Below are 22,815 nucleotides of genomic sequence, written 5' to 3' on the forward strand. Positions count from 1 at the left end.
GGGGTAGAGTTTGACAAATTGTTTGGTTTTCATCTGTGATCAAAAGAGCACAATTTCTCCCTTTAACACTTCTTTAATCACCAGTTAAGCTGATTATAGTTGAGAAAAAGGAAAAAAAATAGAAGATGTTCTAGTATTCACATGGTTTGCAAGGTTATATGAATCCTGTTTGATGCCGTGTGTGTTTGAGGAGCTATTGCTTGGTCAAACTGAAGCTTTACTTCAGACAGCTCATCTGACAGATGTCTGCCCCATTCTATCTCCCCAGAAATGCTCAACCAAGTAGAATTTATAATTGGCATTACTACTGTTGTCTAATTTTTTTTGGGGGGGAGGAAAGAGTCAAGTTTACAACTGCTAAATTGATGATGACCCAAAAAAGGGGGAAATTGTGCTCTTTTGCTTTTTTCTGGTGTATAAAAAAGGCCTTACAAGGGGATGATTTGCTTTGTTTATTGTCTGGTTTTGCTTTTTAAGGGTTTATTTGTGGAGTTATTTTCCTCTCTTGATTTTTGCATTAGAAATTCAGCACCTCTTGACTCCTTTTTCCCCTACAGGTGACTGATGGGAGAACTGATAGGACTATGACATTCCTGATAAGTATGCAGTGAAGCTGAAATAAATGGGATTGCATGTGTTTATAAAAACAAAACAAGTGCCGTTGGAACCATTTTGCCTTTTTTTTTTTTTTGCTTGTTTACAAGTATTTGACTGAAATACCTGACACTCAGAAGAAAATATTTGTTAAAAGATGTGACCTCTCCCCTTCAATTAAGAGGTGAGAAACCTTACAATTTACCTTGGAAACCTCCAGAAAGTCATCTAGTAAAAATAGAAAACCCCAGTCATCAAGCAAGGCTCCTTATCACTCAGTCCATTTTTTGAAAGAAAACAAATTCAGACATTTGCTAAAAGCAGTACTATGTACTGTGACAACACTAAAAATCAAATCTATGTTCAACACAGGTTCCCTGGGGAATTGTCTGGTATGCGCTACTATTTCAGCATGACATTTAAAAACAAAGGCTTGTCCACTGTGCAGCAACATAGCTCAGGGGCCCTCTCAAAGTTTGTTAAATATAAGGAAATAACTTAATTTTGTTGGCTAAGTAATTTAGGAGCACTGTTTACAGTAGCTGTTTTCCAGTGCCCTATTAATTTGCAGTGTATGCTGATTTCAGGCAATCCCATGCACTGATTATTAGTCTTGCCTTTTTTGACCTGCGAGGAGCAAATTGCCAAATCCTTCATTCTTATTGGGAATTACACAGTTTTTATACCTCGGTTTCTCAGGGCCTGTCTCCAGAGAATTTTTCCTATGATACTGGTCCAAGCAACTTTAACTTCTGCTGAGTTTGCCTGGAGGATGTATGTGTCTTGGGTTTTCCTCCTCCTCCGAAACCAGATTTCAAATCGCAGACCACTTTCCCCAACATTCTCTGTCATCCCAATCTCAGCAGTCTAGTAATATGCACACAAAAAAAAGTCAGTCAACTGCATTCAGAACAAGTTGATCAAATGATGCTCTTTGCGTGGTTGATTTTGTAACTAAAAAATGTCTTCACCTTCCTGTATCAGTGGTGCATCTATAAATATAATTGTATTTATATTTGTGACTGAATCTTCACTATCCCAGGGGTCAGCTACTCTAGACTTCTCCATGAGATCTCTTTTGTAAGAACAGCATGGGGCTGTCAATGCTGACTTCTATAAGAAGCATGCATCCACTAAAGCGGGGGTGGGCCTGCTGGCTGCCACGGAAAGCCTGAGGAAGGAGGGGTGCACCCTGAACCACTCCGCTCTGCCACAGCTGAGGCCAGGCTGGGCTGTGCAGCGTGAAGACTCCTCTGCTCCTAGTATCCATCTCGGCCCTTCCCTCCCCCAGCCAGTTTCTCATTGGCACTGTGCCTGCACAATACTGGCACCATGGCCACTTGCAGCCAGACCTGCATGGGATAGGGTGCAATGCAGAATAGCCATCCTGTCCACCCACCCACTTGCCACAATGAGCCTTTGCTGCTGTGGTGCTGCTAGTCTGTGCTGGCTTTGGGGCCGGAGGGAGCAGCATGCAGGCTCAGCCTGCCTTTCTTGGTGTCAGACAGTGATGGCAGTGGCTCATTGTGGCAGGTGGGCAGGAGGGCTACTCAGCGCACTACACTGCACTGTCTCATGTGGGCCCAGCTGCCAGTGACCATGGGGCCAGGACTGTGCAGCCACAGCACCAACAGGGGGAAGGGAGGGGAAAGATGGATGTGGGGAGAGTGAAAGAGTCCACAAGCTGTGTGGCCTGGCCCAGCCCAGCCCAGCCCAGCCCAGCCCCAGCCAAGCAGAGTGGTATGGTGTGCAGCCCTTCCTCCTAGGCTCCTGGTGGTGTCTGCTGGGACAGACAGGATGCACTGGCATCTCCCCACACCCCACCGCCCCCGCCCCGTCCTCAACAGCTCAGCAGAACTCCTTAAACAACTCTCCAGCACAAATAGTTGCCCACCACTGCACTAAAGTCTTAGTGCAGTGGTGGGCAACTGCACTAAGGAATTCAGCTGCTGCTAGATATTTAGCGGCAAATCCTTGGCTGGTACATGGTGTCATGGTACGTATTCTAACTTCCCAGGTCTAATTTGCACTGTAAAGGCCATGTGTGGCCCCAATTCAGCAAAGCAAATTAGCATGTCCTTAAAGTAAAGCTTATCTGTAAGTGTTTTGCTGAATCAGGGTCTGAAAGAATAAAAGACCCTTTCTGATGGTGCTGATGGTAGTTAGAAATCATGGTTTCATGCCTTCTTAAAAGCCTTCTTGGCATAATTAGAATGGTGGCTAAGAGTTTGTGTATTTATCCAGGAAATATCCTGTTTTCGGCAAGACCTGTCCAGTAAGATATATGTGCACTTGTGACAAAAGGTACATGAAAGCAAGCATATGTTTTGTTCACAGAAATTGTCATTTTCTGCCTCATTGCTCTCAACTTTTTAAAAATAATAATTTTCTTCTCTCACACAAACACTAGAAAGCCATGCAATAAATACCCATGCAAACATGCAGTGCAATGTGCAGTGGAGCTACAATGCCTCCACCCACCACTGTTAAATAGTAGTTTGCATTAAACTGAGAAACCTAAACAGATGGCAGGTACAATTGTGCACTGTTCACACTTTCTGAAAAGAGAGGAGCTGCATTTACCTTGAATGACTGTTTGTACATATAGATGTCATATCCCCCGTCAATCTTTTTTGTCTTGCTAAACAGGATAAGATCATCAAAAAGGAAGACGTGCCTCAAGTACTTCTTTCTTCCACAGCAAACGATAAACTCATCTTGGCATCTTAGTTGTCCCTGTTCTTTCAAATTGACCTGATTGGAGAAAATAACAAAGCTGTTAAAAAGTTATAGAAGGAAGAGTTGATTTTCCCCACATGAAGGAAGAGAGAGGGAAAGACATGTCACTTCAGTGGTATTGTGGTATTCTTTTAATTTTGCATTTTTACGGTACCTAGCACAGTAGGGTTCTAGTCCAATACTAGGGCTTCCAGATGCTCTTGCAATACAAATAATAGTAATACATCTCCTCCCTTCCTGAGGGTGGGGACAGACATAACACTTGAACCATTCTGAGAACGTCATTGACTGGGAACTGCTTCACAACTGTCCCAGTTGAGAAATATTTGCCTGTACGCTGCCACGGGTTCCAAGTAGAATAGTCACCTTTTAGGCATTTCAGTGCTGTCAGACTGCTACCAGGGGGTAGTAGTGAATACCCAGCCCAGCATGCCTCCCAGTGGTGAGTGCCCCAGTTTCCCCAGCATTCTTTGAACAGAGGAAGAAGACCCTGACTAGCTGGATGCAAAGGAAAAGGAAGAAAATGATGTCAATTGCCTACAATTGCAATTTTCTGATCCTCCTACTTACTGAGTGCAATAAAGAGCAAACTGAATTAAATAAAACCCATTCTTGCATTTGTCTTGCAGTATCCTGATTGGGGGTGCCCAGATGTATATGAATGGGTGGGTGGGTGGGTGGGAGTGTGGGCAGCTGACCAGATCCCTGCTTCGGGGTTCCTGACAACTGGGTGCTCTGGGAATGTCAGAGCTTTCATGGCTTTTAAAGAGCAGTTTCCCCCAAGTCACTCATCATTTTACTTCAGTTCTTGGCAATGTACCAGAGGTTGGTGCACCATAGGATGATTTGGGGGTGCAGAGATGGCCAGTTAGTTGGGGAGGGAGCTACCTGGATCTCTGTTTTTCCCTTCCTAGGGAACTGAGTGTTCTGGGGGGTTGCCCAAGGTCCCTTGCTCAAGGTTCTACCCTAAGACTTTCCCTAGAGATGGCCAGACGAGGGGAAGGGGTGCCTGTAGGCCTGCTTCTGTGTTCCTGGGGAGCTAGGTATTCTGGGGACTGCCCAAAGTCTCCAACACTTTTAAACAGCCTTCCCCCCCAGGTCACTTATCAATTTAATTCCAAGCTTCATCCCAGGCTGATTTAGGATGAGAGAGGAAGGGTGTCCAGGTGGGTGGTGAGGGCACCTCGGTTTCCAGGGTGCTGGGCACTCTGGGAAGCTGCCCAAGGAATGAATTGCCTTCGGTAGCTCCCCATCAATTGCCAGGAATGGAATGAAATTGACCTGTGGCTTGGGGAAAATTGCTATTTAGAAGCCCCCGAGATCTTGAGCAGGCCCCCAGGAAAGCAGAAGCAGGGGTACCCCCTCTACCCACCCCCCCAGTCCAAATCACTCTGGGATGTCACAAAACTTGGTCAATTGCCAACAATGGAATGAAAGTGACAATCAGCTTTGAGAAAAATGATGTTTAAATGCTGTGGAGACACTGGACAGCCCCCCAGAGCACCCACCGCAGGAACCCTGAAGCACGGATACCCACTTTGCCCACCTAATCACCCCTCCCCTGCCCATATCAGCCTGCAACACATGGCTTGGGTCCATGAATGACTTGTGCCTCCTGAGGCTGGGCAGGCACGGTGACCGCCCACAGGTGGTGATGACGGTGTTGGCAGTGGAGGCATGGTGATGGCGAGTGGGGACCACCCACAGGCAGCGTGGTGACATCAGTGGCGAGGGCAGGCTGAGTGGGGACTGCCCACAGGTGGCTGTGGTGGTGTTGGTGGCGGGGGGGTGCGGGTCGTGAGTGGCAACCACCTGCAGACGCTGGCGGCAGCATCAGCAGCAGCCAATCTCAAGGGGGACACATGTCTCCGTGTCCCCGCTATGTATCACCTATCCTTGGGTCAAGTGTAGGCAATACAGGTTGGGGCAGTAGAGTCCTGGCTGCATACCAGAGTAGCCAACTGGTGTGCAGTGGTTGGGGTGCGGTGGTGGTGGGAGTGAGGAGCAGTGCAGCTGGGGTGCCTAGAAGAGCAGCCAGACACTAATCATGGCAAGCTTGGTGTCTGCACATAACACTTAACTGGTTAAAGGAAGATAGGTTCAAAATAATACCTGATTATCCAAGTATACTTTTGAAACATTCCAGGAGGTTTAAACTATTCTAAATTGGCTTGTATGTTTGGATGCTTGAGATTTAAACAGTATTCAAACTGGGCTAAGTGTCATGCCTGGCCACACCCTCAGTGACGCTGTCTCTGAATGAGAAGGGCAGCCTCAGTGTCAAGTACCTACTTCAAAAGAATAAAGGAAGGACTGAAAAATGCTCACATCACATCCTCTGATGGCATCCATAGCAAGCAAGTCATTTCCATGGCGAAGCTGGAATTTCACCATTATCTCAGCAGACCTAAGATCACTGAGTTCCTGCTCCTGAGTCTTAGTGCACTCCTTAATCATATCCTTCAGGAGCAGTGCATACTTGCTCATTCTCTGAATAGGTTTCAGCAGGTAAGAAGCCAAATCCATCTTATCACCCAAATCCTGTTGCTTATTCTGTAGAAATATTACCAGGATGTGCAAACATTAGTTGATGGATATATTCACATCAAGCAAATGATGTTAAAATAATTCATGTTAAATAAGAAGCTGCACAATAATTACTTTGAAGAATGCATTTCCATGGCTTGTAAGCAAAGTATCTGACTGTGGTTTGTTCTTGCTGTATAGTGCATACATCCCAAACTGTTCTTCCTGAAAAGGTGAAGGGAAAGGAATTGTTATTTTTTGTTATTTTATGTTTCCCCAGCGATCAATGCTCTTTCCAAACATTGGGAGGTTTTATGCATAAAAAAATTACATCCAGATTTTCACTCCAAAGTCAATGCACTTCCAAATAACTGTTCTAGTTGGTGCAAAAGTGAGAACATACCAGCACAACATATTCAGAAGGCTTAGTTCACTATAATTTACACTCCTGCCACATCCAGTAATTAGTAGAATGTATTCATTTCAGTTGCTTGTCTGGCTTGTTTTTACTTCAGCATTAAATGTTTAATTGGCCAGGGTGATTTAAACAACATTATTAACTCTTGAGAGTTAACCCAGTGACTGTCAGGATTATTTTGTTGCTACTCTAATGAGAAAGACCTGCATGAGTCATGGGGTTAATTTAGAACCATCAGAAATTGTTCTGACTTCAGATACTATAATGCTCGGTATGGCATGGATATACACATAGATAGCATATGCACACTATATCCTTCAAGAGAGGAGATCTTCCTCAATTAACTGAATTATATTAATATGTCAGAAGAAATCCCCCTTTAGATCCTCTGGCGGAGGGGCAACTTCCCAATTCATTGTAAGGCATAAACTGATTAGGAGACATCATTTTCTGCATTTCCTTTGGAACAGCAGTAGAAATAAACAGTCCTTTTTAGAAGTTCAAACATGCATTTCCCTCTTACAAAACTAATTAGCTTCTTCCTTCCTTTAAACTAAAAGTACCCAAACAAATTGTTTAAAGATTAAACAAATTGTTTAAAGAACTGATCTTCCCCTCATAATAAGATCTGCACAAGCCACCAAAAGAGCAAACGGTAGCTTTCTTTTGAAAGAAAAAATAAACCAAGTTTACTGGTTGGCCTCGATTTTGGGATTTTTTCAGATATTGTAGAATTCAGTCACACACTGCACCATACCAAGCCAATGCTGTTTATAAACGATAGAGCATGACTATACTTTCCCACATTTACCCATTTTAATATAATAAAAGGCTTAGTTTGTCTATCTGTGTGCCTGTCTGTCCATAAAGCTTTTGGGCAACTGTGCATGTGCCACTAAGAGGGTGGGCGGTGACTGGCTGCGCGGCCCGGGCTGCATGGGCCCAAATTTGAGCTGCTGCCGGGGAAGTGTGTGGTGGCGGCAAACATGCCCCAGCTGCCCGAGCAGCAGAGCTTCCCCATACCTTCCTGCCTGAGGGCAGGGGGGTGGGAATCATAGTAGCGGTGGCCCCCCCCCACACACACCTGGTGCACTCCAGAACAGCTGGTAGGGAGGGGGAGGTGGTGGACAGGAAGGGAAAGAGGCGGATGTGGACCAGGTGGATGCCGAGCGGCTGCAAAGTGAGGGGTGGAGGGGGCTGTAGTGTGGCTGTAGGGACATGGAGTGTTACTTTCTTATTACCTGTAACCCTAAATTGCAGGCGTATACAGAAGTATGACAAACTTAACAAGGGGAACACAGCCCCAAACATTTGAGAACTACTACCTCAGAGCACTGAAAAGGATGTAAGGCATTAAAACTCTAAGAAATAAACAACTGCCACTTCCATCCTACCATAATACTAAAGAACTAGACTAAGGCAATCTGGTTATCTAGGCCTTGAGCAGGAACTGGCACCAGGCTCAAAACACAGTCTGAAATGGAGAGTCTAGGACAGTCTCTGAGACCAGAGAATAAATGACAACAGCAACTTCCCTTCATACATTCCTATTTACTTAGATGGTCTACCTCTTTGCTTATAGAAAGATACAAGTAAAATATCATAGTATGTCCTTGAGAGGGACTGAAAGCAACCATATATAGCAGGGTCTAGGATGTAGTCAGTTCTGCTCCAAAGAGCTACCTTCCAGAAACTCTCTTCCAGTGTTTGCAAAGTGCTTTGCCTATAGTAGCATAATATACTATAAGGACTATGTAAGACACAGACCAGTTATTGCATGTTCTGTAAAATATGATCCCTCCATATTCTCAACACAAAAAGGACCAGATAGCCCTTGGCTTTTCCTTGAAATCAGGTAGAGAAAAAAGGTCACTTACTGCACCTCCAGCTCATGTTTCCTTGGGTCCTTATAGGAGAGCATCCAAATTTAAATGATTAATAGTGACCACCAGCAGCCACAGGGCACTGACAGATGTGCAGGTCCCTACTCTAGCTCATGGTGCTTTGCATAAAGTGCCATGAGTTAGGACACCCCCCCCCCCCCCCCCGACTCAACAGACAGCTCTAGTGCTGTCAGCAGGAAGATAGGGGGAGAGAGGAGGGGGAGCTGTGGTTCAGTGGTGAAGCATAGGGGGTACACGAGGGTACACATGCACCCCCCTGAGAGTGCTGGTGTGCCTCCTCACAGCCAGCATCCCCTGCTTAGGCAGCAGGTGGGGGGCAGGCGGAAGCACTGGTGCCCCCCCTGAGCGCGCCGGTCAGGGAGTGGGGGTGCCAGGAGAAGTGCCGCTGGCACTTCTGGGCACGTCCCTGGCCCTTCCGGGCATACCGCTGGCACTTCCAGGCAGCATTTCATCTTAGAGCCAGCTTAGAGGGAATGCTGTTTTTGGGTTGGAGCACAGTTGGTGTAATCGGCTGCGGGTGGACCTCCAGTCGCTGACTGGCTGCTGGGGGGCAAGTGCACCCCCTGACTCAGGAGACATCAGTCACCCATGCTGTGGTCTGCCCAGCCTGAACTGAAGAAGGGAGGGTAAGGAGAGGGGGGGCACAAGGTGTGGGGGGCTCCAACCCACTCACCACCTCTCCAGCTCAGGCTGGGCAAATCCCAGCTCGCAGCTCCCTTCCCCTCCCTTCTCTCCACTCCCTTCTTGCAGACAGCACCGGACGCAGGGCTGGTCAGCATCAGCCCAGCCCTGTTCATGTAGACAAACTGACCCTCGGGAACAGATGTTTTCTAAGGCACTCTACTTTGGAGCACCTTCATCTGATCCCTCATTAGGTGAGGGTTAATTTGTTGCGCGATCAACCAATTTTAAAGTGCTCTGCAGCCATGCACTTCTGTCACAGCATGGTTATACAGCAATTTCAGGGGGCCAATTGTGTGATAAATGTCACTTCTGTCAGCACCCACAAGGGTGATTTTTCTACAACCTAAAGGAAAAGGAGGGATTTCATTCTCTATTACCTTGGAAACCAAAGGTGGCACATACTGCAGAGGACAAGCAGGATAGAATAACTTGGCTGCTTTGTTAGTGATAACTGCCACAGACTGCTTTTCAACTTTACAAATACAAGGCTTCATAATGCTCTTGTTTTGTGAGCAATGAACACCTGGCTTTTCCAGTCTGGTTTAGTAGGAAATTTAAAAGCTATGGCTCCAGTTGTGCAGCCTCCATTAATCTTTCATAACAAAATGCTTCCCTTCACATACCAACTCTTTACTTATAAACAATGAGGCTATTAATTAATCACCTATTGCCACAGCTGGAATTTTCTTCAGCTGTTAAAACTAGTTGCACAGATTCCCTTGGATAAAGGAAGTTCATGTAGAATCTAATGACTTATTCATATAAACCCTTCTTATTCATTGAACCATTCCTTCTAATGTTACCTGAATACAATTATGGAATGCTGGAGAACTGGTTTGAACCACACTTTTGGGAATTTATAAACATAAAGCAAATTTAGAATGCAGATATAGATGTAAAGTAGAAATGGTGTTACTGTAAAAAAGACATTTGACAGCATGCAGGTCAGACCAAGAAAGCTGAGAATAGTCTTTGATTCATGCTGTGCCTCAAGGAACCACTGATGATGACTGCTTTAATGTTGCATAACATGTCTCAATTTTTTAAAATCAGCTTTCATATTTGGGGCTTCTGTTCTCTAGGCTTAGTCTCTCCTTCAAAGTGACCATTTCTGGAAACACTTGAGTTAAATAAAAATTCAGCTGCTTTAGAGTAGGCAAAAAATGAATTTCTTAAATAAAGGCCTAGCACTGAAATAGCAGGGACAGAAAGCTAAAATTTGGCAAGAGATTAGTGTTGGTTGAAAAGAAGTGCATTTGAGTGTCCTAGCTTTGTTTTTTTATGACACATAGAAATCACCTTGTATGATAATTTTGCATTATCAAATATACAGCTATGGAAGGCCCAGATGTCTGCTGGAGTATGGGTAAGATGCACAGTGAAAGTGTAGCAAAAGTGTCCAGCTAAGAAGATAATATACCTCATTGGTTTATATCAGGGGTGTCAAACATATGGCCCGTGGACTGAATTTGGCCTGCTAACCATTCTAGCCAGCCTTCTGGTAGTCTGGTGGACTGCCAGAAGTTGGGGAGTCTGACCACTGGAGTGTGACCTCCCGCAGAATTCAGGGTCCCTGGACTCCAATATTCATGGCCACTGACATCAGGGGACAAGTGAGGCCTGTGCAGATACCCAGCTGCTATCTGATTACCCAGCTGCTACCTGATTCCCTGGCCCAATTTGCTGCTCACCCCTGGACCCATGCTGCTGCACAGTCCCCAACCTGCACTGCTGCCTGAACATGGATCTGCACCCCTGGACCTGGACTCAGACCCACCACAGCTGTGGCTGGCTCCATGGATTGAGCCCGGGAAGAGCTCATGCCATCCAGATCCAGCCTGGGACCCAGGGTGAGTGTGACACCCTTGCTTTATATTATCAACATCTTTTTGTATAATAATGAGTAGGGTTCCTGGTTTTCTGTTTAAAAATCCCAAATTCTCTGATTAAAACCCCAAAAATCTGAATTTTCCCATGATTTAAATTAAATGCTACTATATATATAGGTATCAGGGGAACACAACGTTTTATTGATATATTTACAATTTTAGAGCAATTTGGAAGCCTACCAGTGCCTCAATCATTATAATAAAATAATTCTAAATACCTATAAATTTTGGCATTTGATTCAGGGTTTTTTTATCATGGAAATTAAGAGCTCTCCTTGCTCCCTTTGCTCATCAGGATGCAGGCCCAGCTGCAGCTGTTTCCTTTGTTGCTTTGTGGTGTTGAGCAACCCTGATATGCCAGTGCCCTGCCCCTGCCCATCCCATTGTTCCTCACTTCTAACCCACAGCCCCCTGGCTCTGCTGGTGCCCCTCAGTCCTGGTCCATAGCCCCTCCAGCTCAGCCAGTGCCCCTCATTCCTGACCTGCTGCCCCCTACCCGCCAGTGTGTGAGGAAGGGGGAGTGTGGCACAGGCGACGTGGGGGAAGCGGTGAGGGACTTGTGACCTCCCTCCCACCCCCTATTTCTGTACCCACAGTGGACAAGGGCCTGCAGCTGGGCACACTGGGCTGCAGCTACAGGCACGAATGACCGCTGCGGCCCAACAGGAGGGACCTGGTGCAGGGAGCGCCACACTCCCATGGCCACCAAGGTGAGGCATGGCAGTGATGGCCGCGGTGTGGAGTTGTACTCCCGCTGCTGCCAGGTGGGCAGAGGGCACCTCACCTTGGCTGCCATGGCAGTGCGGTGCTCTCTCTTATGCCAGATCCTGCCCAGTGGGCCACCAAGGTTGCTCCTGCCCAGAGCTGGTCCAGCCCAGCGGTAGCCTCACACCCCACTATGGGCACAGAAATCGGGGGGGGGGGGGACACATGCCCCACTGCTGCACGGCTTGTGCCCCTGCCCCCACAGATTTACCTGGAGGGAGCTGTAGGAGCTGCTCTTCACCACCCTGCCCAGGTGCTATGTGTATGTGTGCACACACATGTATCTGGCACCCCTTTCCCCTGTGCCCCACTCTCTATACCACAAACAGCCCCTTGCAGGCTGGAACTCTGCCAGCCTGCAAGTGGAAACCCATGGTTTCCTGTGTTATTTTCTTTAAAGTAAAAGGATCACAGATTTTCAAGAGAGAAAATCTGTGTTTTTCTGCAGCAAATGGAAAACCTATATCCCTGATAATGACCCTAACTAGCAGTATTTGCTGGTGTCTTTCTGGTGGAACATGTGGTATCTGAGAATTGCAGCATTCCAGTGGCATTCAGTCCCACAATCATATACTAAGGAATTTCATTCTTCCTTTTTCCCTTGATAATCTAAGACATTTCCTGACATAAACACTGCATCAAAGGAACTTGAACCTTGTATGGTTAAGAGCTTGTACATCAGGAAATGACAAAAATAAAGTTGCAAAGATACCTTTAACTTGGCCTTTTATTGTATTAGTTGAGAAATAGCTTGTGATCAGGTTTTGTTCAGCGAGTCAAGAGTTACATTGTAATACACATACACAGGTGCAGAGCTGAGGTACACAATGCAATTCTAACTTCCTCATTTCCTGATAGTTAAGTGCCTGCTTTATTACTATGGCATTTTCATAAGAGAGTTATTTCAATGGAAACATAGGTCATGGGAAATTTAAGATAACATACTATTTTGAAAATGTATTTTAAAGCAACACTTCACAGCAAAAATACATTATAAAGCATTTGAAAAATCTCCTTCAGCAAACTCAATCCAACTGTACTTTCTTTGAACCCCACCATGGGATGGTAAAGCCATTATCTCTCTTTACCCCAGTGATTCTCAACTAGTGTGCTACACGACCCTGGGGTCCCTTAAGATCCTTTCAAAGGTGCCTCAGGGTGCCACACATGTTAGTACTGCTAGGTATGCAAATATGCTTTTCAAGATAAACCCAGAGATTTCAAATAGGAATCCTCAGAGTTGAAAACATTTTGACCTGTTGTAGTCTTTCTGAGTTCTTTGCAAGATAAAAACTATACTATTATTTTTGTAGTAAACATAAATGAGTGAAAATTAAGAGCTAGCATTTTGTAGGGGAATCTTGAGTCTAAAAAGGTTGTGAATCACCACCATACCCTATGGCAAATCCATGCTGAGACAGCTACTGGACTAACAAGGAAGCTCATTTACATGACTTTCCTAGAATCCTCAGAGGTTCTGGGTGTCCTGGACATCAATTAGAGTTGGAGGCCGCACCCACAACCTAATGGCTTTCCTAATGGCTCCATCACACTCTAGATTTGTGATGCTGTTGTGGAGTCCCTGTTAGAAGATGAGACAGTGAACTCTCTGTCCCATGCTGGGAGGGGGTTAGAATTGGGCATACTGTTGGAGAAATAACGCAGTATTTCCACACTGCAAAACATCAGTGCTTCCAAAACTTTTCTTTTCCACAGTTCAGCTGAGTGAAGATGTTCATGTAACATCAAAACAACAAGGGAACGGTGAAGAAATCCAAAAATCACAGGCAAGCCTATGAGGGGCAATCCCTTAGGCTTTTAGGATACAACCCTGTATAGTAACACTGGGTGCTGTACACGAGACATCTAGCTCCACAGTAAAATGTCACCATCTACATGTGCAGTGCTATTAGGGTAGAATAAACTAATTAACTCTGCCATAGGATAGTACTGCCAGACACAAGTGTTATTCTGCAGTGGAGTTATTTACACTGCCGCAATGCATGTGTAGATGCTGACAGGGCTGGCTGGGGCACAAGAGTGCTTCAGTGCAGGGGTTGCCTGCTGGCTAGTCCTGTACTGAAGCACCCTTGTATCTCAGCCAGCCCCTCTGTAGCAAATTGAGCCAGGCTGGAGCAGCCCTGGGCTGGCAGGCTGACTCCCAGGGCCCCCAGCCAGCTAGGGCTGCTCTGGCCCAGCTCAATGTGCTGTGGTCCTGGGCACACATGCAAACATGGTGCCCGGGAGGAATATTCAGTTGCATTAGTACCATGTAACATCAAAACTACAAGGGAACAGTGGTTGTATTAGACGCGCCTACTTTTTGTTTCTGTTATTATATTCAGTGGGTAAGGAACATGGTGGCAAAGTGGGTAAGGCATCTCACTGTGGCTCCAGAGATGCCAACTCAAGCTTTCCCACAGTCTTGTGCCAGTCAACCCAGCTGCAAATTGGCATCTGGCTGTTCTGGGAGTCAAGGGGCAGCTGAATGTGAATGCTGGCCATGTCACTCCTTGTTGCGATGTGGGCTATAGAAACTGACTTGTCTTGAGCATGCACACCCCACAGGTGGACCATGGCTAATGGGAGTGACACAGCATTTATACTTCTCTACTTCCAGAAAAGAAGTCATGTACCCCTACTCACTCCTTGACAGTAGCCAAGATATTTTATCAGTGTGATTGAAGATGATGCTAAAACAGAATCCATTCATGAGGTCATAAAAGGAAACAAAGGTAAGCTTTCTATAAACTGGAAATTCTGAAGGTATATTGCTTGCTTGGTAGCCCCTACGATCCTTCCTGCAGTGGGAGGGATCCAAAACACTTCAGAGAATGAATGTGCCTGATATATTTTGAGACATCAAAACCAGGAGCGATGTGAAGACATAGGAATAATAGATAACACTCTCAGAGAGAACACAGGAGATCTCATTGACAGACAACAGTTTAAATTTGTCATGGGACAGCTTGATTGTTCATGCTATGAGAAACAAAAAGGCAAGAAGCATGATTTACTTAATATGAGGATTTGTATTCTGTTCAAAATTACTTGATTCCAGAAATGTATGCTTTTTTCGGAAATGGGACTTACATGTCTGAGAAAACAGTGGCTGACCCGCAGTGGGAGGTCTCTGCAATGTTCCAGCTCTTTTAGGAAATACTGGCAATGGAAATCATAGAGCTTCTCCAGGTTCCCAAAGATAATGTTCCGCTTCCCTCGCAAATCCTGAGGTAAATCAATTCTTTCCATTTCTGGAAAATAGTTGTCGATGATATATCCTAAGGATCTAACATATTCCCTTTCTGTTGTGATCATCTCATCCATTATATGTTGCACTTTACTGCTGGAAGACATAGAAGAGCTGTTTTGAACACTGACAGATTATGGCAAGGTGTATTCACTGAAAACTGAGTAACTCTACTTATTTGCATTGCTTCCTTCATTTCTACTTGTCCTTTGGGAAAGTAATGCTGTAGGTACTGCCTGTTAGATTGATTGCCATTATACCCGTACCAATATAGCAACAGATAACATCTTGCAGGAGTTTTATTTCACTCTTGTATGCAGGAAAAAATTCTGCCCTTAATTACAAATATAGAAACCCCCTGATGCAATTAAATTTTCTGAATGTAATACACCGCAGAATTTGGTTCCCAACTATCTACAGCAGCTGTAATATAGCAACTAAACAACCAGGAAAGCAGGGGAGGGGGAGGATGGAGGTGAGAGGTTTCAGCTTTGGAGAGACTTTCATAATTTTGAAGACATTTGTGTTACATTTGCAAGTGTCTTGACCTTTTCCGTTCTTGCATTCTGTTTGGAAATACACCTCTTCCTCCCAAGCATGTTGCTAACATACAGTTGAATTGGCCTGAATTTCCCTAAACAGTATATATTCTGACAAACTGTGAACTTCCACTGAGAAAGAGCGTTCAGTTTAGAAACATTTAAATGCATGATGAATTCTGTCATTAAAGGAAGATTTAATGCAATTAGTGAAACCAGTTTCTGAAACAAAAGAGCAAACCAAGGAACCAATTAATCAATCATTTCTAATTAACTTCAAATAGTACATAACATCAAAGCAAACACTTTCCTTAAGAAAAAGCATGTGCTTTCATTCAGAGACTATGTAGGCAAGAAATAAATCTATAGTAAAATATTTTTTCCAGTGGTATTTCATTAACTTAGAATAACTTTATTTCCAGGGCACTGAAATTATTCTGAACCTGTAATCATAAAACATGGAGAAACTTTTGACTTTCTGGTATCTTTAGGGCTTCTTCTTGTGTCACATACGTAATATTCCTACAAAAATTTCAGCAAACAAAATTGAAAAATTATTCAGGGATTGTTAACAATAGCAGGAACAAAACAAATAAGAATCAACCTCTACAGTACATTCACCATGATGGGAACTATTGCTAAATAAACTTGATTTACAGCACATTAGATAAGGTAATACAGTTAATGACAATACACAAACTGCTATTAAATTGTTTTAACTGCAGCTGATGTCACTAAAAATCCTATCAGGGAACCAGGCCAAACCATGTATTTTTTTTTCTTTATGAAATCAGCCAGGTCTTAAACCTTTACAAAGGAGACCACTACAACAGCTTCAATTAGAATTTTTTGTCCAAAAGGGGAAATACATCTTGCAACAACTCTTCAGTAACAAGATCAGAACCGAGTTTGAACCTAAAACCCTAGGTCTGAACATTGAGTTTTGAATCCAAATCCAGATCTGAGTCCAATATTTGTGGCTAATAACTTGATAAAATACCAAAGCAAAACCTGAACTCCAAGCAAGCATAAACTTTAGAGGAAGTAGAGTCCAAATCTGGAACTGGATCTAAATGCTGATCTGCTATAAAAATATGTTTCACTTCTCTAGTGTGGTTCCTCTAGAAAGTCTCAGAAAAACACTATGATGTGACCTGGCTTTTGACATGCATAACTGCTCAACATAAAGCACAAAGGTGGTCATGGTCTGGCTGAGCACTTTGCAAAGGATAAATAAGCAGAGTGCCACTGCTCTGAAGGAAGCATTATTCAGACTTAGTTGAAAAAATAGGATAAAAATGTTAAGGAAAATTTATCCGAAAAAATTAGTTCATTCCTTCATTACAGAATAAAATATTCCATTGAAGTTTCGAATTTTGAAGTGCTCAAGCTAGCTCTACCCCAGGATAACTAAGGACACAAAGCATGTAAGAGGCAGGCTGAGTCTAGGCCTTGTGTGGGCACCAAAGGAGATGAAAGGAAAATTAGAATTATGCCTCAAAAAGAATTCTGTAAAATGATTAAAAGCCTGACTGGGATTTTGATAGGTTTTAAGGTAGTATGTATGGTAACTTGTTTGTTTTTTCCCTTCTAAATTTGAGAAGATTTTTTTCCATAGGACAGGGGTTTTCAACCTTTTGGGATCAGTCTACCCCTGGTGGCCAGACATGGAGCAGAGGGGAGTGGGGTGTGGCTGGACATGGAGCGGTGGCAGCTGCCACGTGCGAGCTTCCCCTGCTCCCCAGCGCCTGCGCGGCAGCACAGGATGTTGCATGGCGGCGCTCCATCCCTGCCCATCCGTGCATACCCCGTAGGACCTTCTCAAGTACCCCTGGAGGTATGCATACCCCCGGTTGACAACCCCTGCCATAGGACAACAAAGATTCTATTGTAACTCAAAAACTGAACATCATAAGCAAAACTTTATATATTTATGCTTTAACAAATACATAAAACAATACAAACATATTAAAGTGACCCACTTAACAGAGCCAATCCTGCAAACACTTAGGGCTTTTCCAACCCCACATGCAGATGTTTTTATTTTGGAGTAAGAGTACAGCAGAACCTAGATTTTCATGTAGGGATCACTGGCAACCCATTTTGTTCACAGCAAGTTGCCAAATTAAGAATGAGCTGTTTAGCTCTTTGTTGCAGCTTTTACATTAAAGGGTAACTAGGGGCATAGCAGGGCAGCTCTGCACCATGGGCAGGCATGTCACAGGACACTGCTGGCTGCTGCAGTGTTGATGGTGGTAGTGTGTTTTGCTGCCACTGCAGCAATTGCTATTTTTGTGACACCCCTCCCTTCCTCTCCCCTGCAAAAGGTGGTGCACCTCAATCATGCCACTGAGTGCTGTATTTCCACTCAGCTAGCACACAGCCATGGCTCCAGGTAACTGCCTGGAGAAGCAGTACCCTTGAAAAGGCCCTTAAAGCAAAAGCTACAGTAAACAGCTGGAGATCTTTGCAGTCCTGTGCAGCTGTTTGCTGTAGCTTTATGCGCCTCTTGATATTTCTCAAACCTTCATCTTCACAGGGGGGTTTAAAAACCTAACCCTCTGAAGTATCTATGTTCTGCTGTACCATCTTCTGATTTATTTTAATCCATTTTGAAAGTGGATGAAGCTAAACAAGAAATAACACCTCCTTATTTAATTAAATTAAATAAGGTTAAGGAAATCTAGGAATAGCTACTGCATTTTAATTCAGAGTTACCTTTCATGTACACAAAACGTATAATTTGAGCAACGGTATTCATTGGATGATTGCCATTGACTAATTTTTCTTACAAAGATTTACTGGACTGGCCACAGATTTTGTCAACTCCCCTCAAAACCACTGAGATTGGGAAAGATTACAAATGTCTGTGGGGTCTGTGGTCCCAGGACTTAACCCAGAATAATTAGATAATTAAATTAAGGACCGTGGCTAGAAATTATATAACCAAACTTGCACATGGATGTTTGCAGAATTGGCACTTAAAAGGGAGAGAAATGACGCTGTTAGTCTGACCAAAGTCATACCCTTTGAGGAATGTATTCTCATTAGCCCTAAAATAAAACAAAGAGTTTTAGAAAATTACATTACTGAAAATTAGATCCACTCTAACTTCTTGATATTGAGTGAAAGCAGTAAGATAAAGTAAAAGCACAAACTACTTTCATTGTAACATACTTTTTGTAACTACTAAAAGTCAGTATATATATGTTCTAAGCAAGGACATTACATTATTAGATTCATACAACTTGCTTTACCATATTTAGAAGCAGTATTTACAGATTTAATAAACAAAACCAGAAAAACTCTTTTTAAACATCAACTTGTATACAAAAAAGATCACACAAGATGTCCGTTCTTCCTCTGTTATACAAACTGAAAGTTACTTGTGGTTCAGGAAGCGTCTAGGCCCCAGTTTAACAAGGTATTGAAATATATACCAGTTAAGGCTATTATTGTTCAGGAAGGCAATTAAGCTTGTGTTTAATTTTAGGAGAGGCAAGGATTTTTGGGAGTGATCTCTTTTATTGGACCAACTGCATGGTTGAAATAAAGTTAGACAAGCTTTCAAATGCAAGACAGTCTCATACAAGACTTCAGGTCACCTGATGATGAATGCCTTGCATTCAACAGCTCGTCTAACCTTATTCCAGCTACGTTGTTTCTCCAAGAAAACAGATCACCTCCCAAAAAACCTTGCCTTTCACGTCATTCCTGGACCATCACAGCTGTAACAGCACTCTAACACAATTTTATGGTTATTAGAGTCAATGGGACCTAACTACCTACTTAAGGGGCGTGTCTACATGTGCCCCCACAGCACAGTTGTTACTGTGCCGTCATTTAGTACTTGCTTTAGGAAGTACTAAATGATGGTGCAGTAACAGCTGTTACTGCATCATCCTGGTGGCACACAATTATTGTTAGCAGCTATGTTGCCATAGCAACACGCTATAGCAAGGTACTTCATCACTACAGTGACGTAGCACCGGCAATACGGTTTGTGCCTGCTGATGCTATGTTACCATAGCATGTCACTACAGCGACATAGCGTCATGTGTAGATGCGCCCAAGGACAACTTTTTGCTGAAATCTTTGAATGGCTTGCTGAACTGGGGCCGTCAAAATCTATACCAGATAGATACTATAAAGATAAAATATATGATTATGTAGATAGCATTATGGGACAGATTCCGATACTCTTTTCATCCACTCTAATCACACTAATTTCAGTGGGACTGAAGATGGAATATGATGCTATTTCATGTAAGTAAGGGTAGAAGAATATAGCCCTAAATGGTTAAATAACAAAGATTGACAGCTTTTTAAAAAAAACCATAAACCTTGCGTTTTGTTCAGAATCCATATTGTACAGGATTTAAAAAATATACACAGATTTGATAACAGATTTTTATTTCAGTTTCCTTTGTTAAATAAATCATGCAAATACTCATCCTAATTTCCCACCTCATTTTTTTCTGCCAATTGTGGGAAAATAGAATGCTGTAATGATATGATTCCCCAGTGAGGGAGGATCCTGAACAAAAAGAGAAGCCAGCTTTAAGCCTGATAAAAATAAAACAAAATAAAAACAAAAGCAAAATTTAAACTGAATTTCAAATTGAAAATGGACTTAAAGACTGTGTTTAAATTCCTATTGCATTTTAAAGTTACTTTTAATGCTGTTTCCTTTATATTTTGTCAGTGACTCTAGGAGAAACAAACCTCATCCTAAAGAACAGCAGCAAAATATTTTAATTATCATTTCCTAATAGAACACTATTATAATTTTTTCAAAGCATCAAAAGCAATTTTACCATCACTATTTAGATTATTAAAATGGAAACATTTTTCCAAAAATCTTGTTTGCTTTTTACGGTGCTGTTTGCCCCTTTCACTCAGTGAAGTGAAATGAAACTTAATGCTGAATTTTTGCTTTTTGGTCAGTTTCAATTTCTGGCTCTTGTATATCAGCACAATAGAATTAGTTTTTCCATACAGAAGGGGAATGTTTAAATATAACCCCCCATACACTGATATGTAAAAAGAAAATGAAATATTTATATTCGCATGAGGCTAGGGTCTCAATTGTGCAAAAAATCTGCTTGCTGGTGACTTTACATCCAGGGAACAGTCTCATTGGCTTTAGTGGAACTGTACCTCCGGAAAAAAAGTTGTGCGTGTGTATAGTTCTTTGCTGACTCATAGAGCATCTATACACATGCCCAATGCCTGCTCCGATGTGTTCTAATTAGAATGTGTCGGAGCAGACTCAATTAACTGAGTCTGCTCGAGTATGCTAAATAGTATGCTCCAGCAGCCTTGGCATCACATGTCAGCATTCCCACACTTCAAAATGGCAGTGGGGAAGATTTAATTAAAGCTTATTGAAAAAGCTTTAGTTAAAGCTCCCCCACCATTAGGAAGCATGGGATGCTGAATACACAAGATGCTGCGGATGCTTTAATTAGAATGGTTCCCAGGAGCTGCTGTAATTAAAGTGCTCCCCCACCACTCCAGAGCATGTGTAAAGATGCTCAAAGTCTCTAGGTATGGGCAAACATACATCTTAACTGTTTTAAAAGGGGAAGAGGAGCTGGTGGTTGAGAGCACAACATAGCTGTAGTCCTATGCATGGTCCTGTAGTGATACAAGTTAGCTAAATCTTTATTCAGGGTGTAACTCAGGATGCAGAGTTGAAGTTGGAGTAGTTCTGCTATACTTGTATTGCTACAGAATCACAAAGGACTCAAGAGTTTCATCATAACAGCACATGTCAGTATCCTTTGATATACATACAACTGTTACATCTCTCTATATCTTCAGTTTCCCTTTAGTGCTTATTTGACTTCAAGTAGGATATTGATTGATCAAGTCAGTAAGGATTTGCTCCACTATGGTTATAAACTCTGAATACTTCCATTCTCCCCAACCAAACCAATAATTTGGACCTAAAGTAAATTCAGTTTACACTAACAATGATGTGCCTGTATTTTGCATGTAAATGTCTTTCTCAAACTTTTCAGACACCATGTGGGAGATTCCAGTACTTTTTTTTTGTTCCTCACTCAAAATAATGGATTGTGTGGTAGCCATTTCTCACCTTCCAGCTCTCTTCTTGTCTTCTTCTTCTGTATGGTGGATCCTTGATGGTGATGATAGACTTCGGTTTCTACTAATCAAAGGGCTTTTTATATTCAAGCGTTGCATGTATTTCTTCTCAGCAGCAATGTTGCTGGCTACCTCTAGCCCTTTAATATAAACTCCCGTATATCCATGGCGGTGCAACTCACTATGGCTGCTTTCATGCTGGGTAAAATCAAAGCTCTGCGTTTTCTTCATGATTTTCTTTAGTGGATGCCTTCTGTGGCAAATAACTGGTGACTGGATTGGCTCGGAATAGCAGGAAGCTGATCCTGAGGTGGAAATACTGTCTGTATCTTCTAAGTTTGGACTAGTCCTTTGAGGCTCACTGAAGAGTTTAGCTAGTGTCTGTGGCGGAGATGCACTGAATTGCACAGACACATCCATATTTTGATTTGCATGCTTATGAAGTAAAAGAGATGGTACTCCTGAGGGCAGGCTGGCCTGTGGAGGGTTATGCGGTGGTTTAGCATTAAAATCCCAGATGCTGTCATCACTGCTGGAAGAGAGGTGAGAAGACGATTGGCTTGGCTCATAGTTAATCTTTATTCCAGCTTCCTTGGGGACTCTGCAAGAAGATTCTTTGCTGGAACTTTTGAGAGCTTCAGAAAGGACCTCTTCTAAATGGTGCCTTGTTTGCTGACATTTCAGCCATAAAATATTCCATTGTTTCAGTTCCTTTTTGCTTCCCAAGCCCAACACCAGCTCATTCACTTTTTTAAAGTTTTCTGAAGAAACCTTCTTAGCTTCTTGGTAGCAGCTCTGCAAACACTGAACTTCTGACTGAGAATACTTGGTTTTGGCAGTTATACATTCAAGATACTCATTGCAGTGTGACATCCACCCTTGTGCCTGGATCAGGAAAAGAAAAAGTACAGTTCAGTGGCAAAAAACTTGGACTATTATAATGCCTTCTTTTGAAGACATCCAAGCATTCTACAAGAGCAGGGGGTATTCCTACTAATGAATTAAGCCTCACAATTTTCCTGAAGTGAGAAGTGTTATTAATCCCATTTGAGAGAATAAGGTTGGTGAATTGCTCCACATCACACAGAAATTTGTGACACAGCTGGGAACAGAACTTGAAGTGCTCATTTCTGGTTTTGCATTTCACTTCCAGATTATTTTTTTCCTTTCAAGAAGTGGTCTCTATGGGATTTAAGCCTGCATCCTTTTGGTGAGAAAGCAAGAGCAAAGCACTGAAGTGTTTGCCTACATTTCAGCTTGTGAGTCGTTTCATTGATATCAAAAGAAACATTACCATGCTTAAAATGAATTGCTGGATCAGGGCTGCTATTACTAAATTAACTAACTATGGGTTTAAAAGTATTCTTATATTACTGGCAGTCTTCTACCAATTTAC

General features: G+C 43.0%; 1 protein-coding gene across 14 annotated transcripts in view; it reads right to left on the minus strand.

The window, feature by feature from the left end:
• PLEKHG4B (pleckstrin homology and RhoGEF domain containing G4B) overlaps positions 1–22,815 on the minus strand; it is a 220,137-nt gene that overhangs the window by 11,023 nt on the left and 186,299 nt on the right. For 12 of the 14 annotated variants that reach the window (XM_019485552.2, XM_019485544.2, XM_059728527.1 and 9 more), the window contains 6 exons: positions 21,412–22,304; positions 14,613–14,865; positions 5,995–6,084; positions 5,662–5,886; positions 3,178–3,348; positions 1,281–1,461 (listed from right to left, as the gene is read on the minus strand). In XM_019485552.2, coding sequence (XP_019341097.1) covers positions 1,281–1,461; positions 3,178–3,348; positions 5,662–5,886; positions 5,995–6,084; positions 14,613–14,865; positions 21,412–22,304 — 1,813 coding nt within the window. The remainder of the gene's footprint in view (positions 1–1,280; positions 1,462–3,177; positions 3,349–5,661; positions 5,887–5,994; positions 6,085–14,612; positions 14,866–21,411; positions 22,305–22,815) is intronic. The other 2 variants (XM_059728529.1, XM_059728532.1) reach the window with 2 other exon arrangements.

This window comes from Alligator mississippiensis, chromosome 5 (genome assembly GCF_030867095.1).
Source record: "Alligator mississippiensis isolate rAllMis1 chromosome 5, rAllMis1, whole genome shotgun sequence".
Taxonomy (NCBI): domain Eukaryota; kingdom Metazoa; phylum Chordata; order Crocodylia; family Alligatoridae; genus Alligator; species Alligator mississippiensis.